Here is a 23,878-nt window from a genome sequence, read left to right as displayed (position 1 = left end):
ACTTTGCTCAAATCATTACACAAGATGTCCCAGTGTGTTATAATTTACACCTTGGAGTATGAAACAACTGTTGTGTTAAATTGCTGATAACAATATTCTCCAGATTTGAGCAAGTAAGAAGCCCTTTTGTTCTGGTGAAGGTGACCGTAACAAAGGTGCTTAAATGCAATTGTTCGGATGAAAATGAGTAATCCCGTTCAAGCTGCTGTCAGCCAAGTATAGCCATCAATATAAAAGATGATTTTACAAGTGGCCTCTTATGATACTGTCATCCTCACAACACCTGGGAAGTCCTGTAGTTATCCAGCAGCTTCTGGCTTACTTGGATGGACAAGAGCTTAATAAGAGAGGTGATTGAGGGAAAAAGACACTCAGTGGTGCAGGGAGAGTGTGAGACTGCTAATCACACAGAGTCATGTTGCCTGACTGTATCTCTGTTACTACCACTGTCGCTGGAGGACAGGCCATGAAAAGAGCACAGTGCAGTCATACAGCCAGGCTCCTTTTGTCTCTGCGACAGCTCTCCCACTGTCTCCATCCTGGTTAAAGAGGCTGACTAGAGATGGAGATTAGTTTGGGAGGAATGGAACAGCTTTTACAAGCAGATAGGCCACGGAGGGCTCAGCCTCTTGACCTGTTATTACCTGGCGAGAAATGACTTTACCCCTGTTGCTTGGAAACACGGGACTCAGTGTTGCCAAGGAACATTTCTTTGTCTTTTCACTGCCATTTGCTTCCCTCCGGTCTGGCTGCACGCTTTTTTAAAATCTCAAGTCACGCAGTCTTTTTGTGTGTCTCTGTCCTTCCATTCATCCCTCGTCCCACTCTTTTATTTAGTATTGATTTTTCCGAAGTGTCATGTAAGCATGGTGTTTCCAGGACAACAGGAGTGGCTGCAGTGTTTTGTTTGTCTACAATACCCAACGGGACTTTCTGATCTCAAATGTGGTTGGAGTGGCTTCTAGCGGCACCAGGCTACGAGGAGCAAACTTTGCCATTTGTAAAAGAAAAAAAATAGATGGGAAGAAGATTGAGATAGACAACACAGAGACAAATAGATTTTGAGTCCTAGCTCTAGAGACTGCTCTCACAGTTAATTATTATTATGATTTTGAGCGCAGTAAAAAGGATATTCAAACAGATTTTTTAATAAGACTTGCTAATATCAAACATCTTTTTAGCTTTCATATCCTCAGAGGTCCATAATTGATATTATTAGGAGTTACACAACATCAACTGAGTTGTGAAGTGTGTCTTTTTACTTTAGGGGGAATTCATCAGGTGAAAATAAAAATAAACCGTGTGTGTGTTTAATATTGTAATTATCTCTGTGTAGTGTAAGTATGACTTCTGCTGGATCTGCCTGGAGGAGTGGAAAAAGCACAGCTCATCGACAGGAGGCTACTATCGTTGCACCCGCTACGAGGTCATCCAGCAGGTGGAGGAGCAGTCAAAGGAGATGACTGAAGAGGTAGAGACACACACACACACACACACACTAGAGTTGGACAGTTATGTTCAGATCGTCCTGCTATCGGTGTGTTAGATTGGCGATAACCAGTTTGATCAGGCAGTGGGGAGACTCACGCGTAGCCGCAACGCCCTACCACAGCTAACCTGTCCATCTAAAAAATAAAATCAAGAAGCAGAGGGGCTCGAGTTGATAAACATCATTCATCATGTGCCCACTAAACTGTCCCCTTTCCAAAATGTGACTTTACAGCGGTACATTGTCTTACTCACAATGGACAAATAAAAGGATCAAAATCAACGTCGCAGAACCAGAGATATTCTCCATAATTCAATGCCTTTTTCTCCTGTGTCAAAACTTGGTGACTACATTACCCACAATACAACTTGACCACTGACAGTTGGGTCGGAGATTCAGGTGTGTTATGTTAATATTTTGTAATGTAGCCTCATTTTCAAACTTGTAGTCTACCACTTCAAACAACGCTGACTCAAAGGACATCACTTAAGGCAATTTTTTAGACTTCACATAGCTCCGTCTGGAGTCACAAAAGGATTTTTAAAACTTTTGTCTTTCTAAGACTTGTAAACAGACTTTGATGTGTAAAATCAGCGGAGTTCCCCTTTAACCCTTGTGTTGTCTTCCCGTCAAACTTGAAAAAAACTTTTTTTCGGACGTTTGATGCCTTTTTTCACAATTTGTATTTGCCTTTTCCAACGATTTAAATTGTTACATTTTTCTTCTACACATTTTCAGCTCTTATTTCTACGTCCCATATTTTCTGATATAAAACAAAAATTGAAAACAGGTCAATGTGACCCAAAGTCAACACAAGGGTTAAACACAGTTAGAAAGAATGGATAACTAGTAGTCAATCAGCCCAACCTTAAAACGTACACTCTCTCATTCGTAACTTTCCCATTTAAAAGTGCACACACCTACACAAACAGTACTTGCAGGAAAGCACTTCAGCCCATGAAGCTTACGTAAGATGGAACTCTCACACTCTCACTCACACACACACACACACACACACACACACACACACACACACACACACACACACACACACACACACACACACACACACACGCTATGTCTAGATTCTTGACAATGTAGCCATCCACAATCAATCCGCCCACCTTCATCAAAGTTGAAAAGAAGTTCATTCTCAGTCTTCACTGAGAATTCCACCCCATCACAAGTACTGATTTTACCTGTGGCACTACTCACTTACTTTGACTGCTCTCAACCGAGTAGCTACACTTTCCTCTGTGAGGGGAACAACATGCTCAGGGGTTTATTGACTATGACTGGTGTCTCATCACGGTTTTGCAGGCGGAGAAGAAGCACAAGAGCTTTCAGGAACTCGACCGTTTTATGCACTACTACACTCGCTTCAAGAACCACGAGCACAGCTATCAGGTAAACAGGCCTGGCTTTGCTTTCCAATGATGTCTGCTTTGCAGTGTACTAACAGTCATGCAGTGGTTGAGGCAGTGGGAACTTGTCATCTAGTGTACAGTAAAAGTGGCACATGGCCTCATACTAATAATAATAATGCAATATACTATAAAATGATCAAAGTATGGCATTTCTGTATCTTTCTACAGTATTACTGGAGACTGCCCTACTTTTCTGTGATTGTTGTTAAACAATAATCAGACCTCACAATGCCTTGATTAAAAAAAGTCTTCGGCTCCCACCTTTTGTTGATTTATTCAGCCTCATATTCTGACACTCTTCATTGTTTATTCGGACAGTCTTCTCAAGACATTTTTCCTCAACAATAAAACCTAACTTCTGTCTTCCTCACAATAGCTGGAACAGCGCCTGTTAAAAACCGCCAAAGAGAAGATGGAGCAGCTCAGCCGAGCCCTGAGTGGAAGTGAGCGTGCAGTCTGCCATAACCGTATCAATCTTTATTACATATTTAGACACATCTTAATCTAGTCCTCTGATATTGAGCTTTTGGAAGTAGGCAGGAGGGAACACAAAGGTCTTAATAATGTATTAACAGTGGGTATATAGTTATTATTCAACAGGCACGTCTAAGTTACCAAAAAGCTGTGCTTTGTGAATAAGCTTTGTCCAGAGTCCTAAACTGCCATTGGTGCAGGCAATTACAACCTGTTTGAATTTCATAAGATTGTGATTGTAGTGGAGTTACTTACATACGTCTGACGGCCAGCTGACAGAGAAATGAAAAATGGCCATAACTCAGTGTTTATGAGTCTGGCTCAGTTGAAAGTTTGCACAATTCATCCTGCACAATATATATGCAGACAGGTTTAATTCTCCAAAAAATCAACCATGATTTACTATCACTATTGTGTATTCTGATGCAGATCTGAATCTGGCTGTTTTGTTGTTGATTTCAAAAGAGCATTTCACAATGTGAGCATGATACTCGCAAGCTGTTAGAGAGATTTCCAATTTATTGTTTACTAAAGGCACAATTCCTGGCCCTTCCCTGCCAACAAGCTACATCCCTTAATATAGAAGAATAAGAACAATATCTACAATACATTTAGTACAGTGGAGCGGTTCTTTCATATGCTTTGTTTTGGGATTTCTCATCATTTTGTATTGATCTGCTTAGACATGTAGGTAATTTAGGATGGAATAAAAGATGCCTTCTACAAAAGTAAAGCATGTTCGTTATCCCACTCTCTCTCCTTCTCTTTCCCAGGGGAAGGAGGCCCACCTGACACTACATTCATTGAAGATGCAGTCCTAGAACTTCTGAAGACTCGCCGCATCCTGAAGTGCTCTTATCCTTATGGGTTCTTTCTTGAGCCCAAAAGCACAAAGAAAGAGATCTACGAGCTTATGCAGGTTTCAGTCCTACTTATTCAAAAAAGAAAGGCAAATGTTCACAGCAGCCAGTTTTATATAGGCCATTAGAGATGTGGGACTAAAGCTTTCTACCTCATGGTCTTCACAATCTGCCCCAGTTATACCTGCACAACCAGGTTTTAGTTAAAGATCTAGTGTTATATCATTTATGATCGCCAGTATAGATGAGGAATGTCCTGACCTGCTGTCTTTTATATTGTCACCTTAAATACAGTTAAATGAATGGGCAAGGCTCCAATTGGTCTTACAGTCTTTATAAAAATAATACATCTTAAAAGACACAGTATCCTTAAAAGTAGTTCACTTGTTGGGCTACTTCTTAAGTCACTTAGTCCTTAAACATTCCAGTTTAGGAACAGATTATTTTATGAGACAGTTGAACTTGAAATTGTGTATTCATATACTAAAATTACTCACTCACTGAGTTTCCTAAAAAGTTTCCCAGCCAGCTCTCTTTCTGTCCTCAGACGGACTTGGAGATGGTGACTGAGGACCTGGCACAAAAGGTTAACCGGCCTTATCTACGGACGCCGCGCCACAAGATAATCCGTGCAGCATGTCTGGTGCAGCAGAAGAGGCAGGAGTTCCTGGCCTCAGTAGCCAGGGGAGTGGCCCCCAATGACTCTCCTGAGGCCCCCAGGCGCAGGTAAAATACAGACATGCTCACCTAAATGTGTCCATGTAATATTTTACAATGAAAATCAGTGGTATAATATATCAGAACTGTAGTTTGAAATATTCAAAAGTGACTAACTAGCTATAAAATTACAGCAATTAATCACAATCTTATACTGACAAAATCTTCTCTCGGTCTCTTCCTCACTTGCAGTTTTGCTGGTGGAACGTGGGACTGGGAATATTTAGGCTTTGCATCACCTGAGGTAACAGAACACATCTTCAGTAGTTCTAAGTGAAGGCTTGTTAGTTAAAATGTCATCGGTGCCCGTTTGAACGAATGCATATTTTTACATTTTGGATTTTAAATTTCCAATAACATATCTCAACAGATTAGTGGTGCCCTGTTACTTGAAACCTGTGATACCTGTGAGTGGTCGCACCGTTTATCCGTAAATATGGAGCGCTTGATTTGATGAAGTAATTCAGGCACTTCTGTCTAATTCGGTTCAATTCATTACAGAAAAATTGAGATTATGTAATTACATTATACCTTTTTTTATAAAGTCAGTATGTATATCTAAATATTGCTGGTTTGACTTTGGTTGTGCAACAGCACTGACAAACCGTGGTGACCCAAAGATCACCATGTTATTCAACACACTGGAGCGAGCCAGATGGTTCAGTGTTCCCCTGTGCACCCAGTTGGAATGATTAAAAGCGCAGTTCTCTGGCAAACACCTAAGCAGGTTGCTCCCGATCATTGCGCATTAGTAACTGGCATTTGTAGTTAACTTTTACAGTCGTAAAACTGTCGACCACATAATGGTTTGATTATTGACCTGCCTCCTTTTTTTACACAGCTTGGTGCATGCACTCAGTAGTGCTGCATAAGACAATCCACTGCAGTGACTATTCTAAGTTTCTATTATTGTTTAGTTTCTAGACTGTGGCAGATTTGAAACATATGGGCTTTTCATCTGGAACCCATTCACCAAGCTCAACAGCTCTCCTAAGGCTCCTTATAACACGATACAGATATGAAAATCTCACATCAAACTTATTGTGCACACCTTTTAACAGCATAAAGCAGGCATTACCCTTTGACAGGAAAACAAATGACAAGATCAGTCTTGTCTGCCAGTTTGATAAATTAAATTTGAAACTCCTTATCCCCTGCTTGCTCAGCACCGTGCAGTGAGGCATAGGTAATGCTTTGCAAAGCTTTTGTTTACTCAAGGTTTACTGAGTAAACGGTCACTGCTGAACATATACACAAATATATATATATATATATATATATATATATATATATATATATATATATATATATATATATTTGTATATTATATACACACACACACACAGCAAAAGAGAGGACTCAAGATACCAAGGATGTCTGAAAAATATGTTTTTTTTATTTAGCTTTCTGCTCATAAAATGTGCTGTTATCTTGTAGGGGTGGGAAGCTCGATGCACTTCACAATTGGATTCAAATTTAGAGGGCTATGATGCGATGATCAAACAATTATTGATTTTTAATATATAATTGCTTCCAATCGTTTCCACACCCCTATTTCGACAAGGTAATTTGGTCCAGGCAGATCCTCTGTTGTCTGCAGTTCATAAAATATTAAGCCTCGGTACTTGGTGCTACAGGTTCTCTGCTCTCTCTGTGGTCACTAGTCTGAAAAGTGAAATAGCAGTCAGCCTTTTGAAACAGAGGATTTTGAACACTCCTCTCTGCTGTTCCATGTACAAAATAATAAAATGGAAGTGTATGTTTTGCTACACTGTTGGTCTTAATATGAAGTAACTAGGATTACTATCTGTCTTGTTTGTTGACACCTGTGTCATACCTTAATATTGTTATACCATTATTGATTTCTCAGACAAATGTAGCATATAAGCTAACTGAAACACACAAAAGCGTATAACTAAGTATACAAGCCACAAGGAAAGATTTAATTAAGCTAGGCGGACACTACAAAGATGTGACTTATCTTTAAAAACAAAAACAAATGATCAATGTAAAATTCAGGTCAGATGCTCACCTCACCTCCATCCCCTTTTCTTGTTATTTAAATAACATAATAGTTGTCAACAAATTTATTTTGGGCATGTATATCTAGGAGGAAGTTCACAGTAAATTTTGCTATCAGAGGCTGAACACCAAGCCACTCTAAACTAATAATAAAAAAAATAAGCGTTTTTATTTTTATCCCCTAATTGAGGGTCTCTTAGCTGCAGTTGTTAATGGGAACACTATAGTAATAATCAAAGCCTGATGACTGCCTCACAGGCACAGCTACAGATGGCCCGCTCCATGGTTCTTACAACGCCTGCAGATCACTTCATAGTGGGCTATTTTTAGAGCGGTGGAAACATGAAAGACTGTGTTTGGCTGACAGACTTTTGATTATATGAATGTGACTCAGTGACTTTTGCAAATGTATGAGATGAGTGAATAGAGAATGCAGTTCATTATTTCCTGAGGTATTGATATGCAGATGTGCAAGTTAAGTATATGCAACTTTTTCATGTTGGTCTACAACCAAAGGATAGAGTAGACATGTGTTTATTGCTAGCTTACAAATTCTTCTGTACGTTTTGAAGTTGACCACTACGAGCACCATCTGACTGAAGCCGAACCCCGAAACTTTGATTCCTACTTTTGTAGAATTCCTTTTCTCCAAAATAACTCCAGCATGGTTTGAAGTGAAACTAAGAAGACAGATGTGATGCCTACACTGTTTTTTTCAGTTTGAAAGACTATATATGTAGGATATGCCTGAACTAGGTATATACTTCCTGTAAAACTTTGTTTTATTGAATAGCTTTTTATGTCTTAATTAGGCTGCCTTATATCATTCATCTTCTCACACCATCAAATAATTGAATCTCAGTCTCTTGCTACATATTAGTTAGCAGCATTGTTCAATTAACACAATCAACCATCACACGCATAGATATCCTATCATTAGAAATATCATTAGAAAGGCAGCCATATGCACACACACCTTGACACCATAGTGCTTTTTTTGTAATTTCATTTAGACACGCTGTGTGAAACACAGTCTGTGTTAATTGATTTTACATAAACTCCCCTGAGTGATAACGTGCCAGACATTTAGATTAGATTTGAGTTTTGTTTGTTATAATAGTAAGAGATATGCTACTGTACATGGTCTCACTACAAAATATGTACTTTGAATTCTTTATAATTAGTGTTTTTAAAATCAGGAGAGACTTAGAGAGAGATTTGGTCCAAATATACTGGAGCACACGGACTTGAGACAGAAAACTTTTTTTTAGATGACTAACGTTTGGATGCCAGTTGATAGAGTTTTTTTTTTTTTTTTTAAACCCGCCAGTGAATGAATATTTGATTTACTTTTTAATAACATCACTTTCACATTTGATGAGGTATTCTGGTTGCTTTTGAGATTAGTCGGGCATACACACGGGTAGTGTTTTCAAACATCTGAACCTCAATCCTCATGTTGCTTTATTTCCAATTCCCTTCCAGTGAGTGAGTGTGTGCTGCAGTCTAGACTGGAGCTAATGATTGAAGGCTTGGTTTAGAGATGAAAGGGTTTGAAAGAGCTCTCAGTGCTGATCTTTCCTGGAACAGAACACCCAGACCACACTAGAAGCAAACTGCTTCACTACTCGAATCACAGTTACCAATGTACAAATTCGCCTTTAACAAAAAGCACACAGATAGGAATCAAGGAAAACGTGCAACTGTAGCACTGGTCAGAAAGCAATATGTTGATGAGGAGTGTTAAGACATTATGGCTGGTTAAACTGCAGGATTAGAGCATTTGTTGAAATTAAGCAATAGAAAGAAATGTGTTATGCTTTTTTTCTTTTTTTGTCGTTTTAAGGAGTACGCAGAGTTCCAGTACAGACGGAGACATAGGCAGCGGAGGCGAGGCGACATGTCCAGTCTCCGTAGCAACACACCTGACCCTGATGACTCAAGCGACAGCATTTTAGGTACTGCAGTGAACATAGAAGACACTCCCTCTCTCAGGGGTTCAGTGTTTTTTCTTAGTGTTGGACTCAGTCTCATATGTGGACCGTCATTTGTTGGGTAATTTGTCACAGTTTTATTTGCAATAAATTCTTCATTAACTAATTCTATAATCCGATGATATCATACATGTGGATCAAGTGACCTTACAATTCCCTGTTGTGATTGGCTTGTTTTTACATATAGGTATATTAAGGCATTTTTGCCTTTTTGTGACAGTACAGATTTGTCAATGAGGAGAGTGGAAGGATGCAACGGACATGGGTGATGTACATAAAAAAAAAAAAACAGTGTTGATGCAATGCATACTAGTGCAATCGCCAAGTTTTCTAATCTATGATTAAATAATACGTATACATTAAATAAAACTACATTTATCCAGTCATCCTCCCTCAGTTTTCGATAATGATTTGTACATTACAGAACCCAAGTGGCCCAAACTTTGGAAAATCACAACTGCTCATGTTCAATAAGCCAATATTTCTAATCCATCAGTCTTGTCCATCACAGTGCTGCTTAGTTTTTAGCTGTGTGGAATTAAAGAGGGATGGAGTTTGCTGTTTTTAAGCCAGCTAAATGATTCTGTTGAGCCAAGAAAGATTAATTGATTTCAGATGAAGATACAGAATTAGTGAATTTCCTGGGGAAATTGAAGGCACATTCTGCAGTGTTCACTAAAATAAAGCTGATTTCCCCAAAAGTGGTAATTAGCAAAAGGGTTAAATTGCCATCCAGGTGCTGCTAAACATTCAGTTTAATGACTGTGGGTCTTTTGTTCATTTCTTTTTCTACAAAGACGGACATGATGTCGGAGGTGGACATAGACATCATCTGATGGTGAGTTGCCATTTTTATCTCAGTTCAAGGCTTTCAGCCTTTAAAAATGTTTAGACAATGCCAACAGTGTGTAGCATTAATCTAGCTGAATTGGCTTAATAATGCCAATATGCTTGACCAGTTTGGAGTGGGTTTTTTTTCCCTAAAGGCAATCATGAAAAATATTCTTAAAAGACTAATGCACTTCTTCCATCATTTTGTACACTGTTAAATTATACTAAAGATAGAAGATTGAATGCACAGTCAAAATTCAGGGGAAATAGGGCCTAAGAATCCAGTTGACAGTTTGAGTATAAAACAAATTTAAATTAATAAGAAATATGGTCTTGCCTTTGATGTCAGTAATGTCTTGTGTTTTCGGTCTGGTTAAATAAACAATTAAATAAATGTACATAATATACAAAATAAGTAAAACTCTCCTACGTTTTAGACGTTAAGACCTCCAAAAACTATTGAGTGTCATGTTCCATCCTCCTATCACAATGAACATGGGCACATACATTTAAGTCAATCCTACTTACACTGTCATGACTCCAATAATACTAGCACACCAAATCCGCAGCCGAAAATAATCCCCTAAAAAATACATAATTTCTCTGGTTTGCTAAAAACTACAGTTCCTAGTTGCTTTGGGAAATGGGCTGAAACTAAATCACTGTTATTTCATTTGTTTGACAACAACAAAAATACACAATATCGCCAGCCTTATCTTTTACCATTGTGTGAAGTGTAAAACCTCAAAAACACACGCAGCAAACAGCAACACAGCAGCCATAAAAAGAAAAGAAAAAAATGCCATTGCCTGCTATTATTTTCCTTGTCTGTAGATTGCGCACAACATGTCTCCATCTGCAGTTCTACCCTGCTGATGATTTTACTTTCCTTGCCAATAGGTGGTGCTTGCACTGCAGGTGTGACACTGCTGTAGCTCTTTGAGTGGATGATATTGGTTTGGCTTTCATCACAGACACTGTGTCCTGGATTTTCTTGCAGGGTCTAGGTTCTTTGGATGACGATGACCCTAACATTCTACTGGCCATTCAGCTGTCACTCCAGGACTCTGCGATGGCAGGGTTTGGCTCCAACCACGACACACTTGCCAACGAAGCTTCACTCTGCGCTATTGGCACCTCCCTGCCTTCTAGGCTTGAACAGAGTGCTCCAGGTGTAGAGGTCATTCCCAGAGCTTCTCTCAGCAGCTCAGAACTGCTAGAGCTGGGAGGTAACTTGGCTAGACTCGGCAACATCAGCAGCCAGTACTCTACTGCCTCTGTACAGCACTCGGACAGTCACCACCAGGCCTACGGCGCTTCTGTGCCGATACCAGTGGCTCCAGGTGGCAGAAACTCATCGACGGGCCTCTTCTCCTCTTCCAGTGACACGTTAGACTCGACCACATGCGGCAGCCACGACCCGTCCTCTTCGTCTGCATTAGTAGCAAATGCTAACCTGCTGGGCAACATCATGGCATGGTTCCACGACATGAATCCTCAAGGTATCACCCTTGTCCCCTCAACCTCCTCTGACACTGACTCAAACCTTGGCACACTCCATGCAGGCGGAGGAGGGGGCCTGCAGGATGACGAGAAAGGCGTGGGCGTCCTCCCTGAAAACAGGAAAGCTCAGGAAGAGATGTCAGATGTGGGTTTCTGCTCTCAGAAACAGAGCGACATGGAGGAGAAGGAGTGTGCCGCTGCTCAGAGGCCGACCCAGTTAGCTCTAGTGGGGATGGACACCATGCCGCTACCTTACGTGGCCACCCTTGAAGCAAGTGGAGACAATGGCGAACGGCGAGGCTCAAAAGTCTGTCATGTCGACACTCCGCAATGTGACTCTGTATCCGACCAGCTGGCCAGCACCAGCTCCTCTGAGTGGGAGGACCAAGTGCACTTGGTATGAACTGATTGGCTGAGATAGGAAGGAGATTTTTTTTTTTTTGGAAAGGCCAAAAACCACTACAGATTGCAAATGAAAAAGATTTGAGGAAAAGTGTGTAGTAGTTATTCAGGTGCAACATATACAGAATAAAGAATGTGTCAGTTTGTACTGGGTTTGAAAGTCGGGGAAGACATATTTAGACTCTTAGTTTGGTCTAGCATTGCATTCAGATCGGTTTCCTGTGTTAACTGTATTGTCAGCTCCTCAACAACCAGCCCTCCTGTAAAGAAAGCACTAACTGAAGGAGAGATTATATTTGATAACAATTTTTCAAGGATATATTTTCTAAAATTAATTATGTGCTGATAGAAATATGAAGTCCATTTAAGACAAGCGATATAGAGACTGTGGCATAGTGCTGGTATTATTATATCTTTCCACTGGAGTAAAAGCCTACTGTATGTGTCTGAATCCGGTCTGAGGGAGGTTTTTCAACTGTGCATATGAGCAGATTAATACTTGGTTCCAATATTTAATCTGTGGGATACAGGCTAGGAGATAGTTGTCACTCCTGTCCAAAGCTGCGTACGTTATAGGTGCCAAACACTGACTAGCAAAAGCACAGTTTGCAGTCACCAAGTGGATTCTTCGATGCAAATTGTGCCTGCTTATTACAATCTCAACGTCTCAGCTAAACTAAAATGTGAAAGTCTCGAGCCATATTTTTGATTGTGGCTGTGTGATATTTTAAAATCCCACAATCTTAAAGCTGTAGTGTGCTGTGTAAATCTGTAGTTTTAAGTCCATAATGGTTGTGTACTTTAATATGTGAAACATTGACACACAACAATTTAGATTAATTATCCAAAAGTTGGTTTCCTCAAAAACTTTTCTAATTTAATGCACCAATTGTTATTCATCTCAAAGCCTCAATCCTAACACACTTTCAATGATCTTCAAAAACAACAAACGCTGACGGGCCCAGAGGGGCCGCTCAGTGTCATTCAGTTCAGTTTATTCTGAATTCCATTGTAGCTTGCTTAAATTAATGTTTGAGTACTGGAGCTGGATGTGGAGCGTGACAGACTAAGTAGACAGTGAGTAGTCTTGTTTATGTACTGCAGGAAAGGCCAGTGAGAGAGATAATCAGGCAATCTCATTCAGACTTTGGTGAATTAGTTAATCATGCCCTAGTCACTGTAATTCATCTCTGGGTCCTATTTAAGTGTAATAAGCAAAGCCTTCGTAGAGCTCCACAGATGTCCCGGGCTGCAGGGTAATGCATGGAGAATTCATGAATGTGTATTGCATTTCAAACACGTCTTTGAAGCAGTTCTCTACGCAGTTAGAGATACAGTGCCTTTATGTCAATCACCGTTCTTTCGTTCCTTTTCACACATTTTTCTGAGTGCTAATTACACAATATATACAGTGTAGACAAAACAAACACCTGTTACCTTAAAGTTATTTCTCTCACATAAAGTTTGTAGTGTGCAAACATGAGGTCTTGATTTTTTTTCTCATCTTAATATTTGTAGCATGAGGCTTTTTTTGTTCTAGTAGTATTATGTAAACGGATAACACAGATTTTATATGATTTGGTATAATGGGTTAATGTCATACTTGCAAATCTTGTTCCCAAATGTTTAATCAAAGTTTTTTTTTTTCTCGGTTTTCTCTTGTGCAGCAGAGCTTCTTGCCCTACATTTTGAAACAGATTTTTTTCTGTGATTTAGAAACTAAGATCACTGTATTGACTTGGAATGAGCTGACTTACTGTATGTGTATCATGTATCTTACCTGAAGACACAAAAAATGGAGGAAAGTTGCAATATAAAGTAGGTATTTATTTGAAATCAATTGAATTCATTGACAAAAATGGATTGTGAATAACCAATATGACACATTGATCAGCAGTGTTTTACCTTTAAGACTTAATTGTGTTTTTGTACAGACTAATGTCTGACTGAAGAAAATTACTTTATTTTTCCCCCTGTATAGAGCCACATTAAATCTAAACATAGAGTCTTGAAGTTCTGAAACTAAGTGCCATATGGTTAGTGCAGCTAACTTTGTTGGATTTGGTTAATGGAAGTGGATTTAACAGAAGAGATCGCCCTTTTTGTGTGACAGTATGCTGTGCATGAAATGGGTACAAGTCTAAATGGAATTTGTACTTCCTTTGTATTTCACCTCTAATGATCAAGTGATTTATTTTAAAATGGCATATAACATTTTGTAACTCACTGAGATTTTCTATTGTAAAGCAACTAATCCTTGAAATGCTATTTGCACTTTCATAGTCTATACTTGATACATTCCCTCTTTATATGAAAAATGTTTGATGTGTGATGCCAATAAACTACGTGTTGAGTTTTAATTTGTGTGTTTTTTTTTTTAATAAATTGGTCATAGAGATATATACTATATACATTCTGAGTGAACATCAGATTTTGGCTAACACGGACATATTCTGTCCTTTTAATGTAGTTTAGTTTGATATCCAAAGGCATATTTAAGCTTCGCTTAAACTTTTGCAAATGTGGCACAGATTACATGATGGCTGAACTACTTTGGCTTATATCATAAGTTACTACCTGAATTGATTTGGCACTTTCTATTTGCCTTAAAGTTTCAGTTTCTTCCTACAGAAGACTGATAATAAATTGTCATATTCATAGAAACAAATATTAAGCACATTAAATTGGAAGTTCTAGGTAGAAATGCATGCTGGTGCAGTATAAAAGTCCCAAATGTAGCACACAGCCTATCGCAGTAACATAAACCCTGACACGTGACTTTAAAACAAACCTGTACAGATCCCTGCCTAATTAAATATGACAGCAGATGTCTGGAGTACTAACAGGGGGTTGTGAATCTTCATCCCATATGAACCTAAATACATAATGTTCTTGACGAGCGTTTCAGTGTTTCTTTAGGGAGGCCTGTCAGCGAGGTTCAGAGTTAGCGGCATAGGCCGATGAGCTGCAGCAGCAGGAGGAACAGGGTGACAATGTCCAAATAGAGGTTGAGAGCAGCAAACACATACTCCTCAGGAGAGACTTCATACTTCCTGTGTTTCCCACCCAGGATAAGCTGGGTATCAAACACCAAGTACTGCAGTGAGACAGAGAGATGAGAGTTGTTTCAACACGACCAACACTGACATGTGAGGACAGCGCGTTTGTGTGATGAAAGAAAAAAAAAGAGCCGGATACAGGAATCGGTCTGAAAGAAAACACTGGCACTATTTCTTATCTTTAAGAGAGGGGACTGCGCAGATAAACAGGCCATGTAAATAATCCTGAAGGCTTGAAAGTAAGTTGTGACTCGCTGCTGACAGCCTGTTAAGCTCTGTGTGCAGTAGCAGTTTGTTCCACCAGCTGACGGGACAGGTCACAACATTTGCTGTTAATGCCAAAGGCACGCAGAGAGGTGGCTGTGAGAATGAAGCCTACTGCTGTTAAACAGTGCATAATTGAAATTAAAGGGCACACGGACATCAGAGTCTCTCTCTTTACACTAACTACTGTGACAGACGCTGGAGGCAGGCTGGGACCAAATCTTACATCGCATACTCTGACTTGACATTAAGCCTATTTTGATGGTGGTTTATTTCATTTTAAAGGTCATTTTCAGTCTGTTTTTCCATTCAACCTGTGTTAGAGAAAAACCACGTTCTGTCAATAAAGTTTAAATGTACTTACTAAAGAAAACAGCAAGGTTCCCAGGCAGGCGTACAAGATGTAAAGATACTGTTAAAAAAATCAGAGACAGAATCAGCAGAGGCATTCAGCGACATTATTGACTTTATACTCATTTGTGATTGTTTCTTCCACATATGGTGGTAATATATATATAAAAAAAACCATTTAATTTCACCATTTAAAATGAAATGTTTATTTTCTATCTCAGTGAAATGATACAGAGTGCTTGCAGCAGACACAATAATTCCGCCTCATCCTTTAACGCAGTAGCTGTAAAAGTGAGCATACTTTTATCCCTTTTTCCATTCTGGTTATTCCATACGGTAAATATGATGGTGAAGGTTTGATAATGGGTGCACACAATATGCTTTAAGAAAGCAGTGTTTATTTTCTGCTCCAGTTAATTTGTCGTTGTGTAAAAATAGCAGTTCTAAATCTATGGAATGCTTATTTCTGTCGCTCTCTGCTTAAGGCTAAAACACTAACAGCCGTCACAGTAAACAGCAGGGTTCATTTAAATGCATCAGTCTGAGATCAGTGGAGCTCCTGAGAGGTTTGAGAGTGCATGCTCTCTTCTTTATAGTCTGCTCAGCACACAGGTCATTGCCAGAACATCCTGGGGATAAAAGCTATGAGGCTGTACGTACTGTCTGCTTCTGACTGCACACACCACTGGAATTCATTTCAAAACTGTTCTCACTGTAAATGCAGGTCTAAAGACGGCGGCTTCTTGATCTACCTGCGATCGGAGGATTGCACACAGCAATGCAAATGAAAAGAGGGTCCAGGCAAACACCCACAGGCTCCCATTTACTCTGGTGAAGTCCCACTGGTGCCAGACAGGGGAGAGAAGAGAGACAGAGACAGTGAATGTGACAAGCCTCTCAAACAGAAAACAGTAGACGGAACATCTCTCATTTACTCTCATCATTGCCGTAAAAGCGAGGGCGCTCAAGGCAGTCTGCACTGCAGCTGTGCTGTGAAGTGCCGCAGATGACTAAATGATGAAGACATATTGCAGTTCAACACACAAGAAAATTCTGACTAATTCTGGATGCAATGATCCTGGATAATTAATCAACAAGCTGCAACGCCGGCATAGAGCAGGGGAGGGGAGGTGGCCATTTGGCCTTTTGGCCTTTTCAGATAGACAGAAAAAAAATATGTCAGATGGCACAACAGGAGAATCACTAACACTGATAACCTGAAGAACTACGGGCTAAACGTGCAAGGCAGTCTGTATGACATTAACACAGTGACAGAGACAAAAAAATAAATAAATAAAAGCTTTGGCACAGCGTTAACTGCAGAGCAAGTGGTGCTGGAATCTGCAAGATAAACGTGAAGTCATGAAAAAAATAAACCAAGTGTGTTTACAGTGGTGATCGCTCACTCAGCCCATAAACCAAACTCTTTTATGGGCTGAGGGTGCGGCCACCTTTTCTATTTATATCAGTTTTCCTCTCTATATGCAGGTGATTTAGACCTGATACATATGCCTTCTTTCTAAAGATTACTAATGAGCAGAGAGCATTTAATTAGACATCTGCTAGCTAGTTTTATCCAATCTGAGCAGAAGAAATAATAGTCTGCAGCTCCTTCAGATAAGTGGCAAAATGTGTGAAATGCCAAACTGCATTGAGAGGCAATTAAGAGTGCATCTAATTTAAATTTGGCATACATCTATTTCACTTGTCTAATTTTTTGCCCTACTGCCTGTATGACTACTTTTGTTCTGGATATGAGCAAATTCTTGAAACAGCATGACAAACTATCAAAAGCTCTCCCACTTTTTCACATTGACTCTTGCTTATTCTTGTAATGTAACTTTTAAATGTCACTTCTGGAAGCATAAAGTGAGCTATTTTATATAAACCAAGTGGCATCATTGAAAAATAACAGTTAAAACGTTTTTACATACAATTAAATTAAATGGTGGAGAAACTATGTCAGGGTCCAATTTGATATTTCAGAGTTGTTTAATTATTACTGTAATGTTTTAGATTATATTATTGCTGAGAGATCAGGAATACAAGTGTTTGTGCATTACCTTTTCAATATTAAAATATATTTGTCTGGAGGAGCATCCTGTCTACTGGTGTGTCCCTGAAAGGTCCCTTTGAAAGATTAATTTCAGAGCGTGTTTACTTTATTACACAGTTCATGGAGAAAGGAGACAAACAAAAAAGGAAGGGGGGTGGCGGGGATTTAGGAAATAACAAAAGGCCCAAGGCCATTTCTGAACTCAAGATTTATGGTAGGAGCCTCAGCCAGCATGATGACAGCTCAGAGGTTTAACTATGTCCCACCACTGGACATAAGGAAATAAGTTGATTGACGAATACACTGATCTCAGCAGTAATCATAGCTTTGCGTGGACAGCAAAGCCATCAGAGTTTTTAAACCTTTGCTGGGGACTGCATATAGCAAACACTGCATGAGAGAACCTGACCAACAGCTCAGCTTAATACTTTTCCTCTGAATGCACAGGGAGCACAGCTCAGTATATGGACATTTACCACTGACTGCATAGCAATGTTGTAGTTTATAAAATTTCACTTTTGGCTGCACTGCAAACGGAGGTCAGGGTGTGTGACAGATCTTACCTTTGACTGCAGAGCAAACAGGGTCAAGGCGAAGGACACCAGCGCTGTTGCTCCCACAGCCCACAGAACTGCTTCTGCATCAAAGTACCTGCAGACAGAAATATCAAACAGATATGAAGTGGGAACGGCACCCCTATAGTTTCATGTCAAACTATTCAGCAGGCAGAGTCATGAACGGTAGGGTTCTGTTCTATCCTAAAAGAGAAACATTACTTTCTTATAGAAGAAATTAGGTATTACTTCATTCCATAGTCTGTATCATGTGTCTAAACTAGAGTGATGGCAGGGACTCCCCTCTGGACGTGCATTGCATAATATATTGCCTATGTTCATTTCATATCAGTTACAGTTATGGCAATGTCCCATTAATATTACAATTTGAATGTATTATTGATAGTCAGGCTGCAACTGATGCCTTTACTGTCAGAGTGAAAAGCAGCTAGAAGATGAAATGCATCACAGATGGAAAAGGTAAGGCACTGGCACAGAAAAACTGGTTTGGAACTATTTGTGATGCTTTAGATTTATCTTCCGCTGAAAATATGATTCCACTTGCTTTATAATTTGATAAACCAGCAATGATAACATCTTATCAGGTTTCGATGGCTTCATTGCCAGCATCCAACACACTATCACATATGGATCAAATAGGGTTATTATTGTGCAAATGAGTCAGCATCAGGTGGGGATTCATCCTTGGAAACAAACACTCACGCTGCCACAGATCCAAGCATCAGGCCCTCTGCAATAGTCTGAGAGAGAGAGAGAGAGAGAGAAGAGAGAGAGAGAGAGAGAGAGAGAGAGAAATGGAAAGTAAATACATGACCCAAAAAACCCACTGTGAAATAGAGCAGGTGTGGGTTTAATTTGATGCCTGGCTGGTACAGCTTCTACTCACAAACAGGCCCAGGGCGATGAAATTGAGGGGGACTTGACGACGGAGGTTGCCACAGCAGGACAAGGCCACGATGAGCACCATCACCGCCGCCCTGTTTCACACAGAATATAGAGTGTATCGTAAATAGCAAATAAAAAGACTAGTAACAAACACACAAAAAAACAATATATGTTCAATATGTGAATTCACTGAGGGCATTATTTATGCAGTGTAGCTGGCAGTTTTCTGGATTGGGATTCAGACTGGGGTGAGGGTGTTTGATTTACCTCCATGGATTTCCATGAGCGACATTTTCATTTAGGTAACTCACCGAGAGGAGATTTGTAGGTGGTCAAACTGGTTAAAGTAAGAAAGTGTGTGGTGTCTAGACAATCTAACTGAATGTTTGTGACAGCTTACATCATGGCGTAGGAGAACCAGTAGTTGGCCCATGTCCATTTCCTGAGAGTGTCCCTGTTATTCCATAAGAAAAAGGGAGAGAGGGGAGTGTTTAATAGAGGCATTCATTTGATAGAGGCAGTAAAATGATTTTATTAAATATTAACAGAGGACAGAGCATTGTGCACATGGGAGCTGAATGCAATTTATGAAAAGGAAGTACTGTAGCAGGGTCCTACCATATCTATTATACAAAACATATAAAGCTTTCAAACTACTGTAAGCTTTTGTTCTCTGCCATATTGTCTCACCTCACATATTTATGGTGATTTGAGCAGTGCAGGGTTGCATGCTCAGAGTTTTTTTGTGGGGACAACTATGGCACTTGTGCTCCTTACACAATGACAGACTACACTAAATGTTGATTGATGGATAGGTGCCTGACATGGATTCATCTCTTTTTTTTGGAAGGAATTCCCTCGTGTAAAAGTGTCTCACCAGTAAAGAAAAGAACAGATGATCCCGACCGTCACCAGCAGCTGAATCATCAAAGTCAAGTAGACTTTCCTTATGAAGCCTGTACAGAAAGATTGACACCGACACATAGTGAGACAAGACAGATAGACAACAACAACAAACTAACACAAAAATATCTGCCAGAGAAAAGCAGAATGACAGGTACTGTAGGGTTGTTTATGCTGAATGACAATATGAAATGGTTCTGTTTTCACCAAACACACATTTCAACCTCTCATTTAAAATGATTTGCGTTGCGTGGGAAGTGAGGAAATGAGGCAGGGTACAGCAGAGTTAAGGGAACAATTTTCAATTTCAAATCAATTCCAAGAAAACGCTGCAAAGCAAATGAGCGGGGTACAAATTGTTTATCCTTTTTCCAGGCCGACCATGCAAACAAAAACATATTGGTTTCTCTCGCTTTCTGTTTCTCCCTCTGCCCATTCCTCTGTTCTTGTAGCCCTCACCTCTTCGTATGGCAGCGTCGCTGAAGCTGCTGTCCTCTAAACCGTGACAGTAGTCAGGTGGAGCTTGACCATACTCATGGTCGCCTCCAGCTGCTGCCATGCCCTCAGGATGGACCATGTTATCATAGGTGCCAGGAGGGGAGACCACTGCAACGTTCCCCTTCCCCACCTGATTCAACAACAACAACACAGGTAGTTCAAGCAACACTTGTAGAATATTATACTTTTGAGCAAAAATCTATCTATCATTAGTGTATCAAAGAGAGAAAATCATCCATGTGCAATTGAAAGTGCATGTGGACATTGTTGTAAGGTTTTATAATGACCATACCCATGATCAAAGACTGGTAGTGTGTGATTAGTTTGACATTCAATCCAAAATGAATAGGAAAGAAAAAGCTGATTTAAGCTCACAACCTCATTCCCCTTTTCTGGTATGAGGCTAAGAAAAAAATTCTAATACAGCAACTAACCTGATAGCTCATCCCTGTGTAAGAACTCTGTCCGTAGTCCTGAGTATTGTACGGAGGGGGATGAGGTTCATAACCACCATTGCTGCTGCCATTAGTCTTGTCCATTCCACCAAAAGTTTGATCTTTTCATCAACTGAGGCACAAAGTGACAGAGAAGAAATGTCAGACACACATGTAAGTTAAGGTCATGGCTTAGACCACACAAGCATCCTTTTGAACAGCCTCAGCGTTTTCATCAGTGATGTTAAATAGGCTGATGGGGCAATGTCAGAGTGGAACAAATAAATGGGTAATTATAAAATGATGCATCACACAAACTTAAGAGCCATCCATGACTAACATCCATAATTATGGCCTTAAGCCTCCATTTAATTGAGCTGTATGTATATTTAATGTACAAATAGGTTGTGGTTAATCCCTCTCAGAGGAAATGCAGTGGTCATCAAAAAGGACAGAGACAGTAAAGTCAGGGATTCTATTTTATATATAATGAAGACATGAAAGAAACAGTTTCCCTGGTTTTGCATTAGTCATTAAAGAGACAGAGTTCTAATTAGCTACACAATGACAAATTCTGTATGATATAAACATCAGTAAAGCCAGGACTACACTGACTATAGATAAGAACTGAGTCCACACAACAGTTTCACAGAAACATCACATTTAAATATGCCTTTCTATGGTTTAATCAGTAACAATATACACTTCCTGTAATATCAGTAATGAGCGGTGGCAGTAATAAATCATCTGCCACCAAAAAACATATTTTGACTACTTCTGCTTCCCCAACTCCTTAAACTAAAACCTGTGATGGACAGGACAGCGTAAAAATATTTTCAAACATTTTCAAACATTTGAATGACATGAAATGGACTTTGTTTTTGTTCGCTTACATAGCCCGAAAGGCTTGAACATCTCTTCCGAGATATGACGAATTAAGCACTTTAAAAAGTACCCCTCGTGTTTTTCAAGTCTTCAACAAGGGATCAATTGATGTCTGAATTAGGTCTGTTTACATAAATAAATGAAATACAGCTCTAATCCATTCTAATGTGTCTTACCTCTGCTGTGACGGCCAGGAAACTGCTCTGCTTGCCCTTCCTGTAGTGTTGGTTCCCCTTCAGGGCAAAGTCTACCTGCTATCAGTCGGTTCCCACAGAGATAGGACTTAAGCTCCAGGGGAAAAGGATGTATCCCTCATTAGGTCCAATGGGATATTCAGATGAAGTTCTTAAAATGTCATTAAACCAACCAGGCTGGCACTTTGTCAGAGTAAATTGTGTCTTCACCTTTTTTTTCTTTCAGCAATATTGATCCACATGAGCCTTAAGAACAAGTTGATACTGGTGCTTTCACACACTTTAACAAAGGTATGTTTCAAATTTCTATTTCCTGTAATGATCTATCATTAGCCTGCTGTGTGTGAGAAGCCTGTAACATCTCATCCTGTATTGTACAGAAAGGCAAATGGCAGCCTGTGGAATCCTGGGAGTCACGTAACCTCCCTGACTCACCTTGGTTACACATTGATAACAACCTGCCCATGGAAACCATTCAGTGACGGAGAGACAAATAAATGATGTACGCCATCAATCCAACAGACGCAAAAGGGATTATGGATATTGAGTCACAGCGAGGAAGAATAGCTTTAAGACATACTGTACGCCAAAAATACGTGAAGTAATGTAGGTCAATACAGTCTTAATGCTTCTCCATGGAGAATCGCCACTGAAAGGCATATAATGAAGACCTCATCCATGAATGAGAAACTAGTCCAGGATGGATCCATTTCATTTTTCTTTGAAACAAAACATAGCTCAGTAAAATTGTAATTTCCACTTCTTAGCATTGATTCAATGTTGAGTCTTAGCCCTGATTTGATTGAACTAAACATTCAGTGTATTAATATGATATTTTAAAGTGACTATGCCTCAGATACATAACCAGTGGTGGAAAGTAACTATCTACACTTACTCCAGTTTTGAGGTACTTCACTTTACTTTATGCTACTTTATAATTCTACTTCACATCTCATAGGGAAAGACTGTAGTTTTTACTCTACTACAATAGTTTGACATCTATAGTTAGTTACTTTGCAAATTAAGAGTTCACATAAAAAAAATAATATGAACCACGCATTCACAAACCTCTTACTTCTTTCAACAACCTCTTACAAAAAACAGTGTCTTTATTATGTTTCAGATGTCTATGGGTTATTAGCAGTTCCACTAAAGAGACATTTCCCCTCAAACCTCTCACATAGTTTCAATTCAATAAGGGTTTGAGGTCCAAAGAGGTAAAATTGTCCAAAATATCACGGTAAAAAAAATCTTAGAAAACATTTGAGACAAGTGCGACAAATAAATACAAATTTGTGTAGCAGAACTTATTTCCTCCCATATTAATCATCTCACAACCCCCTTAGATTTATCTTGTGAGGCTTTGGAGGGGCCAGACCCCGAGGTTGGAAAACACTGGACTAAACTACAGTACCTATACTGTAAATAAAGTTAAAACTACTACTTCTTCCACCACAGTACATAACACTATAGCTACCTAACCTCTAGATGGCATTCCAGCCTCTTCTGATGTTATGGATGATCAACCAAAGAGGCCGATAGACCTCGTGCCTCATGTTCTAACTATCAGCAACTCTGACTGAAACTGCAGAGGACACATACAAATGATTTATAAATGATTGTATCAGCAGTTAAAGTTGAGGTTTTCATGCGGTCAAAACTAAATTCCAAATTTACTGGATCAGTGCACATCATAAAAAAAAAAAATCTACTCAGATAGTTTTGAATCTGATTATTTCACAGCAGCATACAAACACTAAACATATATCAAGCAAACACTGGGGGGCACTAGTCTCCTGTGCTTCTTCTACTAATTGCAATGATTTGATTGTGACTCTCCCCATTCTATTGCTGCCACCTCCCCAACCAGCAGCAACCAAATCCTCCAGAGAGCTCCCTTTAAAATAGCTGCCTCTTCATTTTAACTGCTGGATCAAATCCTTCATTTCTCTCAACTACATGACATGAGGCTAAAACAAAAGGAAACTGTTTTCCCTGTTTAGACAGCCATAAATAAAAACATATTTAATAAAATACTAAATAAAAAAATATTTA

The 23,878-nt window shown here is 39.5% G+C and overlaps 2 protein-coding genes across 3 annotated transcripts in view; one reads left to right on the top strand and one right to left on the bottom strand.

Moving 5' to 3' along the window:
• The window catches only part of LOC120561827 (ankyrin repeat and IBR domain-containing protein 1-like), a 42,103-nt gene extending 28,024 nt beyond the window's left edge, over positions 1-14,079 (top strand). For both annotated transcript variants that reach the window (XM_039805110.1, XM_039805111.1), the window contains 9 exons: positions 1,337-1,471; positions 2,810-2,896; positions 3,293-3,359; positions 4,164-4,309; positions 4,798-4,976; positions 5,160-5,211; positions 8,836-8,947; positions 9,781-9,821; positions 10,815-14,079. In XM_039805110.1, the coding sequence (XP_039661044.1) occupies positions 1,337-1,471; positions 2,810-2,896; positions 3,293-3,359; positions 4,164-4,309; positions 4,798-4,976; positions 5,160-5,211; positions 8,836-8,947; positions 9,781-9,821; positions 10,815-11,720 (1,725 nt within the window). In that variant the 3' untranslated portion in view covers positions 11,721-14,079. The remainder of the gene's footprint in view (positions 1-1,336; positions 1,472-2,809; positions 2,897-3,292; positions 3,360-4,163; positions 4,310-4,797; positions 4,977-5,159; positions 5,212-8,835; positions 8,948-9,780; positions 9,822-10,814) is intronic.
• zgc:110410 (uncharacterized protein LOC553618 homolog) lies at positions 13,526-23,834 on the bottom strand. Its single transcript, XM_039805112.1, has 11 exons — positions 21,806-23,834; positions 20,745-20,877; positions 20,272-20,440; positions 19,787-19,865; positions 19,310-19,363; positions 18,911-19,001; positions 18,727-18,764; positions 18,013-18,100; positions 16,146-16,235; positions 15,407-15,454; positions 13,526-14,816 (listed from the first exon to the last, which is right to left on the bottom strand). Exons 2-11 carry the CDS (start codon positions 20,847-20,849, stop codon positions 14,664-14,666), a joined length of 915 nt encoding a protein of 304 aa, XP_039661046.1. The 5' UTR covers positions 20,850-20,877; positions 21,806-23,834; the 3' UTR covers positions 13,526-14,663.
• Between the last annotated feature and the right edge of the window lie 44 nt (positions 23,835-23,878).

This window comes from Perca fluviatilis, chromosome 7 (genome assembly GCF_010015445.1).
Source record: "Perca fluviatilis chromosome 7, GENO_Pfluv_1.0, whole genome shotgun sequence".
Classification (NCBI taxonomy): Eukaryota; Metazoa; Chordata; class Actinopteri; order Perciformes; family Percidae; genus Perca; species Perca fluviatilis.
This window is presented reverse-complemented; position numbering and strand designations above follow the sequence as displayed.